The 12263-nt window shown below is 42.5% G+C and overlaps 1 protein-coding gene across 12 annotated transcripts in view; it reads right to left on the bottom strand.

Annotated features, from left to right (window-relative positions):
* Positions 1-12263, bottom strand: part of mef2cb (myocyte enhancer factor 2cb) — a 78186-nt gene that overhangs the window by 7756 nt on the left and 58167 nt on the right. For 5 of the 12 annotated variants that reach the window (XM_061672264.1, XM_061672263.1, XM_061672270.1 and 2 more), the window contains exons 4-6: positions 11695-11838; positions 9145-9334; positions 7248-7295 (exon numbers count right to left, since the gene is read on the bottom strand). In XM_061672264.1, coding sequence (XP_061528248.1) covers positions 7248-7295; positions 9145-9334; positions 11695-11838 — 382 coding nt within the window. Of the gene's footprint in view, positions 1-7247; positions 7296-9144; positions 9335-11392; positions 11531-11694; positions 11839-12263 lie in introns of all 12 variants that reach the window. The other 7 variants (XM_061672268.1, XM_061672272.1, XM_061672267.1 and 4 more) reach the window with 4 other exon arrangements.

Here is a 12263-nt window from a genome sequence, read left to right as displayed (position 1 = left end):
GTTTTGATTCAGTTCACACAATGGCCCAAAATACATTTTTACTTTAAAAGTTACACTTAAAGCAAACAATACTATAGCTTGTATACCATTGTTAACAAAGACATCACTATCTGTTAAATCTGCTTGATGTCAGCAGGATTACACAAAAATCCTCAGGCAAAATAAACTCAACCAAAATTAGTGGAGCGTTTCTTTTTTTTTGGTGTGAGGATTAATCCACAACATTTCCATTTAACAACAAGTCTTTGCTAAAAATAAGTCTTCTCATTACTTCTGCCTAAGATGTTATGTTTTCATTTTCACTCTTATTTTGTCAGTTAGCAGTTATGGAAAATGTCAATCTGCACACACACACAAGGCACCACAAAGAAGAACCCATAACATTTTGGATTGATCCAGGATTACACCCCCCCACCTTTTTTTTTTTGCATGTCATTATAGGAATAGTTGGAACGGTGTCCGACTGGTTAGCACATCTGCCTCACAGTTCTGAGGACCTGGGTTCAAATCCTGCCTCGCCTGTGTGGAGTTTGAATGTTCTCACTGTGCCTGCGTGACTTTTCTCCGGGTACTCGGGTTTCCTCCCACATCCCAAAAACATGCGTGGTAGGTTGATTGAAGACTCTAAATTGCCCGTAGGTGTGAGTGTGAGTGTGAATGGTTGTTTGTTTCAATGTGCCCTGGGATTGGCTGGCGACCAGTTCAGGGTGTAACGCCGCCTCTCGCCCAGAGTCAGCTGGGATGGGCTCCAGCACGCCCGCGACCCCAGTGTGGATAAGTGGTACGGAAGATGAATGAATTATAGGAATAGGATTTTTTTTCTACAATTACGATAATTATACAACATACCATGTGATGTGAAAGTGACAATAGTACTCAGAGGGTCAACTTGCACCAAGAGTGAATGAACAATCCAAAAAAGATTGGATCGATAAAGTGGTGAAAAAAAATGGATTCGCTCCAACTTTAATGGGTTCTTTGTTGAGCCATTAAAATTTTGGTTGGCTAATACATCCACCAACATTCTTGGTGGATGTAATATTCAGTGAATCTTTATGATCACATTTAGGCAGATAGGCCGACAGAACGTGTTGAAGTGAAGGTGCTTCTGTGCTCTAAGAGGTACTATTCTGGTAAAATAAGATTCCAGAGTTGAATAACTCTTGAAAATCATGTGGTGTAAGTTAGTTAGGATCCACAATATTCCATTTTCACCTTGCAGTCCTTTCAAGTCTCCCATTCTTTTCTGTCATTTGGCTAAATGAGCCATAGAAACGGTGCTTTCTGACAGAGGACCCTCGAGTGGTCGTATCATTTACTTGGCGGCGATACAAAAAGTGGACCTCCCCCTCCAACTCTGTCACAGTCAGTTAAGGCGACATGTGCCCAGCAACAGCCTGTGAATCATGTAAAAACATCAAATTACGGGTAGCAAGACCACATAGGGATGGGGCCCATCATTTGGCCATCAGAGCTAAACACGTGTGGTTGCTCCACACAAAGACCCTCCCTTGGGGCTGCCACCAACTCTGCAAAGAGCACACAAGTGCAGCACACGTTTTTCTCTCTTGAAAAACGATGTGGTGAAAACCTCGCAATATTATGAAGACAAAACAAATAGGAGGAAAACATTCCTGCAAGCAACTTAGTCTTTGTTTCTAACCCAATCCCACAAGCTGGTCCCCCCTTCCTTCTTCCAAGGGCTAGAACACAGGCCGCAGTGTGGACTTTTCCCACTTGAAAGACAGGCAGGAATTATACGTTAGACATAAATGAATTTCCTAATCATATACTCCGGGGGGAAAATGAGTCGCAGATGTCTTCCTGGGCAATTTCACTTGCTGATCTTTGTTTAATTTGAGAGCGAGGTTTTTGTTGTTTGGAAATGAAAAGTCTCAAAAAGCACAATTTGAACAATTTGAAGAGTAAACGACCGCAAGCGGTGACAGAGAACATGTGTGTGTGTGTGTGTGTCCGTGTGTGTCTCTGTGTGTGCTCAGCTCATGTGTGGGTGCTTCATGTGTGATGTGATTCTGTTAATATACAGTGTCATGCATATTTAGCTGTACACATGTTTTCATGCAGATGGGCCTAAATGTGCGAGAGCAGCATCTTTGTATGTTTGAAAGTAAGAAGCGAGCTATGCATATGGATGCACGTGTGTGTTTTCTATGGGACCCTCTTAGTTCTATCTCAATCCTCACATTAGCAAAGTGGCAGCTGCCTCTTCAGCTTTCCTGCTCTGTCATTCTCATGGCTGGCCCTTTGTGAGCTGGAGTGGGTGCATGTGGAGATAGATGAATGAGACCTCACTCACTCCTAAAACACACATTGACACCACGCATACACACACTTTAGCAAATAACCCATGCCTTAGTGTTTCTGCAGGGATAAAAACGTGCTCGGGGAGCGACATTAATACACCGTTAGTCAGAACGACACACGGACTTCATGTTGGTAAGGCTTCAATCAGACATCTGTGCGTTGCCACCGTGTGGAGATGGCTGCGGTCCAGTCAATTATTACTGCTCAATGATCACCAGTGGCACAGGCCACTCCTTAAAGCACTTTACAAGTAAAATCATGAAGTCATTAAGCAAATGAAATGAGAACTGTGAGTCAAATCTTTTCATTTCGCTGTTTGATCCCCTCTGATTTTGGGACAGATGCTCTGACTCAACTCACAGAGACGTGACAGCCACGAACACACTATACGCTACTTTGCATGGCACAGGCTGCAACCAACCACTTGGAGAGGAAGCGATATCACAGCCAAGCCTAGAGTCAGTTAGGTGGCAGGGTTGAGCTCATGTATAAACTGGAATGTCTTAAGGACCCCATTAAGTGAATTCAGAGATTTATTTCGAAATATGTACATCATAAATGTCTTAAGATAATTGCTGAAAACCTGCAAAGATTGAGAACTATGTAGTACTCAATTGTGGAGCTATATCGTTAAACTGTTTTCACTATTTCCATTTTCCTGGACTTTTGGGCATAGATAAAACAGCGGCATGTGACGCACGTTGCATGTCAGGCATGAGTTGCTCCTCCCCCACAATGTAAGAACCTGAGCATCTTTGTTCACATCAGTGGCTATCCGGCGCAATTGCGATATGCAGTTAGCTAGCTACCTATGCAAATGAATGAAAACGCTGGCGTGGCTGCTTTAGAGCACCTCGTTGTCGGCAGTAAGTGAGAGAAGGTCGAAAAGTGAGGTCATTGATTTTTCTTGTAGGTCCCTGTGGAGGAAACTCATTTCGGCCGCTTGTATCCGGGATGCTGTTCTTTCGGTCACGACCCACAGCCCGGACGCCTCCCTGTTGAGGTGTTCCGGGCACGTCCCAATGGGAGGAGAGCCCGGGGACGACGTCTTTCGGCTGGCCTGGGAACGCCTCGGGATCCCCCCGGAAGAGCTGGATGAAGTGGTTGGGGAGAGGGAAGTCTGGGCGTCCCTGCTAAAGCTACTGCCCCCGCGACCCGAACTCGGATAAGCGGTAGAAAATGCATGGAGGTCGGACTTCACAGCCATGTGGACAGGGGCCTCGCGGTGGTGTGGCCGCTTTAGAGCGCCTCAGTTGTGCGGCCAGGAAAAGACAAGCGACGACCCAGTGGGTTATATTCTAGCCACCTTAGGCTTTAAGTGGATATATTTTTCCGGCTCAAACATGTAGCTCTGTAGGAATACAAATAAAGCCGCTCGATGGAGTGGCATCCATTTTTCCAGGTCATAGAAGTGGTAATGTGTGATATAGTGGTATGTAGCAGACACACCCACAGTGTTTTCGAAATAGGCGAGAACATCTTGATTTTTCCTGATTTCGAAGCCTCATTTTGCAAACTTGTCTTTTTATTGTATTTTTTCCCAGTCACCCAACTTTCACGGTGTAGTTGTTGTCCTCAAAACTGGCAGAGATTACGGCTTCACAATGAGCTCAAATGGAGACCTCGGTCCGGTTCCTTGCCTTGGCTTCCAGTTAGTGCAGGATTTGAAAGCTTGAACATGTGCTGTAGATAAACACACATGTTCACACTTCTCCCACAACATTTCAGAGGTGGAGACATGATGACTCAGCCTTTCAGTAACCTGTCCTCATTGCACTGGACTGAAAGTAGCACAATGTGCGATTCGGAATTCACCCACATGCGTGCGTATTAAGGCAGCATATTTGCTTTCTTACTACCTGTACATAGCAGTTCACTCTCAATTATTATCTCGAGATGCGGCTGAGATTTTAGTAACTTAATTCTTGTGAATATTCTCATTCATCCAGGTCATTTAATTCCCAGGCCATTGAATCGATCATAGGTGGACCATTCCGGTTGTCTTAAAAGACATTTCACCTCTTATCCGAACAGACTTCATCAGTTCATGTACATTGGCTAGATAGGACAGCTCTAGCCTGAGTGTTGCTGTGGAAACCCAAGTATTTATTCTATAAGTTAGAGGCACACCCAAACAAAGAATGCTAACTTATATAGCTTTGGGAAAAGGACAAACTTTTAGGAACATCTCTCAGTATAATTGAGTGCAATTCTTTACACCACTGCAATCTACAACCACAATAATTAACATATCTCTTCAAGGCTGAGAAACATTCTCTTTATAGTGACAGAATTCAAATGGAGAGCTTGTATTCATTTCTCTTTTCGTTTTTGAATGTGATTTATTACTGAGGTTGAAATGAAAGTAAATTTTTGTTGTTTAACATTTAGTTAATTCCTTTAATTAAGCAAAAGTCTAAAAAACAAAAGCAGTACAAAAATAAAAATACAATCTTTGGGGAAATCCACTTTACTAAGACAACAATTAAAGATGAGTTTTTGTTAACAAAGGACTTGAAGGTGTTTTATAGTAGATAGACCATGAGACAATTAGAACAATGGAATTAACAAACAGGCTGATACCTGTGTGGGATTTAGGCACAAAACAACTTTTTATTTTTTTTATTTTTTTTATTATTATTTTTTTTTTACAATGCTGCCACACTACAGGGGGACCCCAGGTAATAGAAGTCCCATGTGGGAGCTTGCTGTCATTTTGTCTCTTTATAGACAGTGGAACCATGACATCTGTGGAAACACACATAGACATACACACACCTCTTCTTTCTTGAAACTGTTACACTGAAGAAACACCTGACAGCTATTTGTACAATTTTGATCCAAACTTGTATGCAGAAGAGGAATGTTAAAATATAAATATTAATAATAACATGATTGCTGTTGAGCCACCTCACATTGACTCACTCATCATTATAATGACCGTCCAAGTTCACATAACACTTCCATCTGTGTTACCCTGCTGTTTCTCCTTTGCACACATGCCTCAAAGCACCAGTGGGTATTCATCACCGCACACCACCACCATCTCCCCCACACCCCGCGCCTCCACTCTGCCTCTAGATATGATTTAAGGGCCCTTTGAATGGAATCTTTTAGTTTTGCACAAGTCTCTCTCTACGCGGCGTGTTTTTTGCTGCTGCTGCTGAGCGACGCGCCACACTCCTCACAGAGCGTCTCTGTTCCTTGGCCCCGGTGACACAAAGAGTACATTGGAAGCATTGCTCTGCAACATGCTGTCGAACGAACACACGCCACAACAAACGGCCCTGTTGTGTGCGTGTCTGCGTGTGTGCGCGCGCGCAACGAGTGACCAGACAGAGAAACCAAGCAGTGACCCCGATGACGGAGCCCCAGGGGCCAGACAGGGCTGCCCAGCTGTGTCCCACTGAGGCACCACCCTGAACCCTCCACCCCTCCTCTCCATTTTTACACTGTAAAATATGTTGAGGCTGTAAAATTTCACCCCTTAAATGGGGGTCTCTTTGCCATAAAGTTTGGCCTGACATGCCCTTAGGGACGAACCTAGTGGCACAAAGAAGCTAAAACATTACATTTGCTTACATAGGTTTCTTGGTTCACTCAAATCTCTGGAGACTCCATAGATGTTTTTGGGGTATGGTTAGACACTAAAACACTGCATCAATTTGGTTACAAGACATATGGTAGCTGTTAATGTGTGGAGAGGAAGTAAAGAAGCTGGTTATAAGGGGACACAAAGAATTACAAATGTATAGACGACCACAATGTTCCCCTGGAGCATCATCCAGTTTCTTTATGTACAGTTAAGCCCCAAATGTTTTCTTTTTTTCCCCAAGAGACTTTTTTTTCTATACAGTTTTATATATTTGTGTATATATTTCTGAGTACAGGCATAGCGGGCTCCCTCTAGTGGTACATGAAAGAATCACTGCCTGAGTACAGTTTATTTGTATTTAACTTTAAAGTTCAATACATTTGCATTTAATCTTGAAGAACTGTTTGTTTTTAAATGTTTATTGGAATAACATTATATTTAACTTTAATGTGAAACACATTTTAATTGAATGATAATTACTTTTTTTCACCTCGGATATTTAAGAGCAGTGTTAATGCTTAGGCTGTGCATAATGTTACAATGGTTTACAATAATATCAAACATAATTTTTATGAATAAAACCTGTCTCTTTTTGATGAATAATTTGGCCTATGACGCTATTGTATTTTTAAAGTTAGTCATGATGGTGATACTTGGAGAGAAAAGTGTTTTTTAGGTGGTATTTGGTGTAAAATGTTTGAAAACCACTGTTCTAAATTTATAGTTGATTAAAATGTATGAGTTGTGCTAGATGGGCCAGACCTATTCAACAAATACAGGTTACTTTATCTTAAAATTTGGCCAGGCCATGAATAACTTCAAAGACCAGAAAGGTTGTTCAACAAAACAATAAGTCAGATCAAATTAAACAGTTAATTGCTTTTTGGATTACATTGACATTACATCAAGAAGAAAAAAAACATTCATCAAAACTGAAAAATATTAACAAGTTGACAGCTACAGTAATGTTACACAAATTCACAATTTGAACTTGATCCAAATAAATCTCAGCCGTAGATGGTAGGATACAACAAATGTATGTATCAAAAGTCTGGTATTGCTTCAGTCTTCACCTCATCAGAAAGTACGTTTCATTTCTCGCCCCTCCCTGTCTTGTATGATTTTATTGCTAAACTCAACAGGGGCAGCATGTGTCACACACGGTAAACATTCCCAGATGAACTCCACCACCACTAACATCAACACATCATGGACAAAATCTCCACTTGGGTTAATATTAGTCATGCAGTTTATAGCCCTGAGTGGGTGAGTGGATACCTTGTATGAGTTACTAGACAATGGTGTGAGAGTTCGAAGATGTTCTTACCAGCACTGGTGCCTGCGCCAGTGGCAAGGTCAGCACCCATGAGGCCACCTAAAATGTAAAGAAATGATTGGGTGAATGAATGAAGGCGGTTCGGCACATGTTGCATTTACTCCGCATGCCATTACCCGGCACATTAACGTCGGTGCGCATTTTGGTGGATCAAAGTGTGTATTGCTACCAGAGAAAAATGAAGTCTCTCTCTCTCAAAAAGACCAAGCAACTGGACGCTGTCGTCCAAGAAAAATGACACATTATTATTTTTAAGCCATGTGAGGTGGAAGGGTGGGAGGGTTCAGAACTTGTGCGGTCTGGTGTGGATGCTGCAAGCTCCAAAGCTCATATTTAGTTTTGTGCTGGCGTTTCTTGCATCCAGTTGTAATGACAGGGTGAGGGTGTGGGCTGAAGGCTTCAGACCAGTGGGACAGAAAAAGGACTCTGGACAACAATAACAAACCAACAGGCTTGATTTCCGTATGTCACAAGCACATTGAAAGACAAAACTGTACATGGGGTCAGACAACTATTCTGCTCAATTCAAATCAACCACAGAATGCAATGAGACTGACTATGACAATGACTCATCCATGGTGGAGATGATCAGATCAATTTCTTTCCATTTTCAATACCGCTTATTCTGTTAAGGACCATGGCAGGGCTGGAGCATATCCCAGCTGGTGTTGGGCAAAAGACAGATTACAGACATCCTGGACTGGTCGGTCGCCACTGGTTTTTAGCAGAGAATATTGCCGATACTGGTGCTGGTATCTCATATGGAAAAGTATTATTAGGACACATAGTGCATACTATTGTATTCATATGTTTAACTAAGGATGAGCGTTGATGCTATTTGAAACCCCCTCTTATTTGTGATGCTTCACCGACAACCGCAAGGAGCTTCGCCCCTACCATGGTGCCGACTGGTATCCCCTGGGTGAGGAATGCATCCCGGAGGAGATACGGGGAGGGACGTGAGCTGGCGTTAAAGTGAAGTAAAGGGCTGTGTGAGGTAGGACTAAATGGGACAGGAGATTTGAAGTGTTCCTTTCATTGATCATTATGGGGAATGTAAAGTCACTCACCAATGGACAAACTAACAACTGTTAGAAAACTGCAGTTAGTTGTTTACATTCAAGCTCCAGTTGCTGGCCCTGCAGCCAACGCGAGTGATGTCATGCACGCTGTGATCTTGAAATTACAATTTAAGTATCGCAACACCCTTATTCTTGTCAGTGGAGACTTCAATCATGTTCACCTATCTCATCTACTAACAACTTCACACAACATGAGTTAGAATACGAAACGGGAGGCAATGAAACTCTGGACATCCTGCATGACAAAGGCAAATCAGAAGGGAGCTCTTCTTCGTTCCCTCCTCTGTAGAGTATGACCACCGCTGCGAACAACTTGAGACCCCCAGCAGGCCGCCGGCGGAACAAAAGGGGACCAGCAAAAATACTGTGACAGTTTGGTCTAAGACACAGAGGAGGTGCTGCAGGTGTTTGTTCTTAAAGAAGTACATTTTAATTGGAATTGTTGTATTCATTAATTTAGTTATTATGATTATTGTTATTATTATTATTATTATTGTTGTTGTTGTGTTTTATGTTTGACCTTTATTATAAACAGTACTTTTTTAAAGGCTACAGCTGCAGTTCTTTTTTAAATTCCTCTATAAACAGTCGTGTTGAGTAGTGTATTGAATGGAATTGAGCCCGCACCCATGCAAAGCCAGTTATGTGAACCACTACCAGTGTCTCTGCTGAATCAATGAATTGCTGTTAATTTTTGACGTACTGTGGAACTGCTCTAACGTAACAGGGATTTGGTTGTGTTAGGTGTACCAAAAAAATGAACAGATGGGACAACAGTGTTCACTTGGATGCATGTAGCCCCCTACCTGTGTTACCTGCACTGGGGGGTCTGTGAGTAACTCCAGGTGACATGCTGTTTCTCTGTAGTCCATGGTGTGTCAGCGGTAACAGGTTATGGTTTCCAAGGGAGCCACCGGGATGGCTGTAGATGAGATTGTTCTGGTTGCTGACGGGAATGGACACGGGCATGTCGTAGTTGGACGGCGGCATGGCCTGCTGAGAGAAAGAGGCAGGGAGAGACAAGAGCAGCCAATTTGATTAGATTTGTGAGTTACTCAGAACAAAAAACAAATACAACAAGACCACATAGTAAAAAAAAAAGAAAAAGAGAGGACACAGTCAAGGGAAATTAGGGAGAGGAGGGAGAGGGGGAAAAAAAAAAAGTAAAAAGAAAAAAAAAAAGCAGAGAAAGGCCAAAAGCATAAACGGAAAAACTCACATCAGACATCCATGTACAATTGAATGAAACAGAAGACGAGACCACAAACCAGGAGAGAGGTGCTTTCAGGAAGTACTGTCGAGAAAACAACTGCCACAATAACCCAACATGCTCTTAATGAAACTGATGGATTGAAATCAGCACAGTTACTTGAAAACTCTAACTGGTCACTTCCTTCATTCGGAGAGAGAGAGACGATTTCCACTCAAAATATTTTGGATTTGGTCGCTGCATTTCTATGCCAGGAGTTATGTCCATGTTTATGACACTTAATAAAAATGTATACATGATTCATTTATGTGAAATTGTCTGAAAGGCCAAATGATCATCTCCTCTCTCTTCATCTTTGTGCAAATCTGCATTGATTTTTGGAAAATTACTTTTGAGGTGGCACGACTTGAGTTTAATATGAAATGATTTATTTTTCCATCTCACGGCGTTGATGTAAAGTGTTAGTGGTATTTATTCAGATCACTGTGCGGCCTCATCAGTAACATAAGAAGCCCCAAGCACCAATTTTTTGGGGTGACATTTTGTGTGTCACTTGGCACAAGGGCTTAACCTTGGGAGTGCCCTGGAAGTGGTTGGATTCTGAATGTTAGCTTTAGGAAGTAGAAAATAGGTCCCTAAATTACTGCCATGTGTCTGAGACCAATATAAGGAGAATCAGCTGAGTTTGTATGGAATATATTGTATACTCAGCTGCCTTTTCTAACATCTACTGTTTTTCTCACTTTAATTACTGTTTCACTTTCATTTCACTGATTAACGGAAGAGAAATACTTATGTTAGGTGTTTGTTTTTGCTGTTGTTTCTGGATCTCTCAAGGAGCTATTGTTCATATCAATACGTTTTAACATGTGGATAAATGTATGTACAGTTTCCGAGTATATACACTCGCCAGACTCTCAATCAAGAATAAGGTGTATTTTTTTAAAGGATAATTAAAGCCTTCATTTAAAAAAGTGAAATACTTTTAAGGATTGCGGACACCCTGTTTTTAAACATTTCTTAAACTGGCTCTCATCAGACTGTACATGTGTCTAAACAGTCATTCAACGGGTGCCATCCTTCCTGTTTTCACTCATCTTCCTCCTTTCTGCTCCCCCTAACCAACCCCTAAACGGCCCCCTGCAATCTAGAGAGGCCCAGGGCTTGGCATCCACCCTGACCACACACTGAACAGCCACTTGTTGTGTGCACTCCAATCCCTACCCCAGCAGCGCCGATCCTAAACGCATCTCACCCAGAAAGCCGCGCCACCCCCAGCAACCAAACCACATTTCCACTTCTTCTATGCAATGTTTTGTCAGACACTACTGTTCTCCTCTAAATTATCTACCATAGAATTACTGTATATTCCCATGTAACCATTCCAATATGATGCTTTGTGAATGGAGGGAAGGGTCCGCTTACACAAAGCCACTTTTATTATGTGGTTTCTGACTCTTCTGTAAAATGGAAACTACAATCCAGCAGTTGGATTGCAGCTCCCCCTTGAAAAGCAAGGCATCGCGGGGAACAGGTTCACGGTGGGGAAGCCAGTGCGTTTAAACGAGAGAAAGTCTGCAATTATGAAGCAAAAATGGCTGCTGGTTGTGGTTGCAGTTATGTCAAATTAGAGGACCTCTCCTCAATAAGCAAAATCTAAGAGCTGTAATCTTTTCCACTGCATGTACACATTGTAATCTGTGGTCGTACTCGCACTCTCACTTTGTGTGTTTAGTCTGGTGGCAAACAATGGCGGTTAGCTGGGTTAGCACAACACCAACTGGCCAGTCAGCATTTTGTTAGCTCGCCGAAGACGCCGCATGACGTCAAAAGCCCGTACTTACAGGAATTTTATGACTTTTAATCATGTGATCAAACTCCTCATTAATCTGTTTGTATTTCTCCTCAGTTCGCGGGGTGAGGATGAGAGTGGATTCAAGCTCCGGGCTCTCGCCACCTTTGTTCTCCTTCTTGCTCAAAGCCTGCCGGGTCCCACAAGTAACACAGGGGGGACAGAGGGACGGATGGCGGGGAGACATGACGGAAACGTGGAGACGAGGACCAAGTAACACACAGTACAGTGGGGGCAGGGGAGAGAGGAAAGAAAGAGGTGAGGAAGACTCGGGGTTCAATAAGAGGTACTTACACACAGTCTCTGTCTGCTGATCATCAGATCTATGTCCTCGTTTATTTTCCTGTATTTGTCCTCAGACTCGGGGCTGTGGCCGACTGAGTCGTCTGCGTCGGGGTCGGGGCTGTCACAGCCATTTAGGCCCTTCTTTCTCAACGTCTGAAAACAAAGCAGTGGCATAGCACAGTTGAGGGGCTGCAGGGTTCAGGAAACCCAGGTGAACAATTTGGAAGGGCAGGGGGAGACATGAAGATGAAAAGTCTTTTCATTTACAGATTTGCTCATCAGCGTCACTACAGTCTAGGCTCAGCTAGGATGTGAGGACATAAGTAACAAAGCATATGACAAATACTGAAAGTCATGAGAAAAGGACAAAAATTTGACCTTGAATATCAAGGAAATAATATGCTCGATATCAAATTCAAGCTCTTCGTTTGGATGCCTTTCCAGCACCTTATACAGTGAGACAATGTACACTGAAAAAAAAGAGTCCTTTGAATTTACTTAATTTGAACATGTATCATCGGTTGCACATGATTAAAATGTGTTAAAATGATTTTTTATTTTTAGGAGAAGAGGGGAAA

The sequence above is a fragment of the Phycodurus eques genome, chromosome 3, assembly GCF_024500275.1.
Source record: "Phycodurus eques isolate BA_2022a chromosome 3, UOR_Pequ_1.1, whole genome shotgun sequence".
Lineage (NCBI taxonomy): Eukaryota > Metazoa > Chordata > Actinopteri > Syngnathiformes > Syngnathidae > Phycodurus > Phycodurus eques.
The sequence above is the reverse complement of the archived record's forward strand: the minus strand, read 5'-3'. Positions and strand labels throughout refer to the sequence as shown.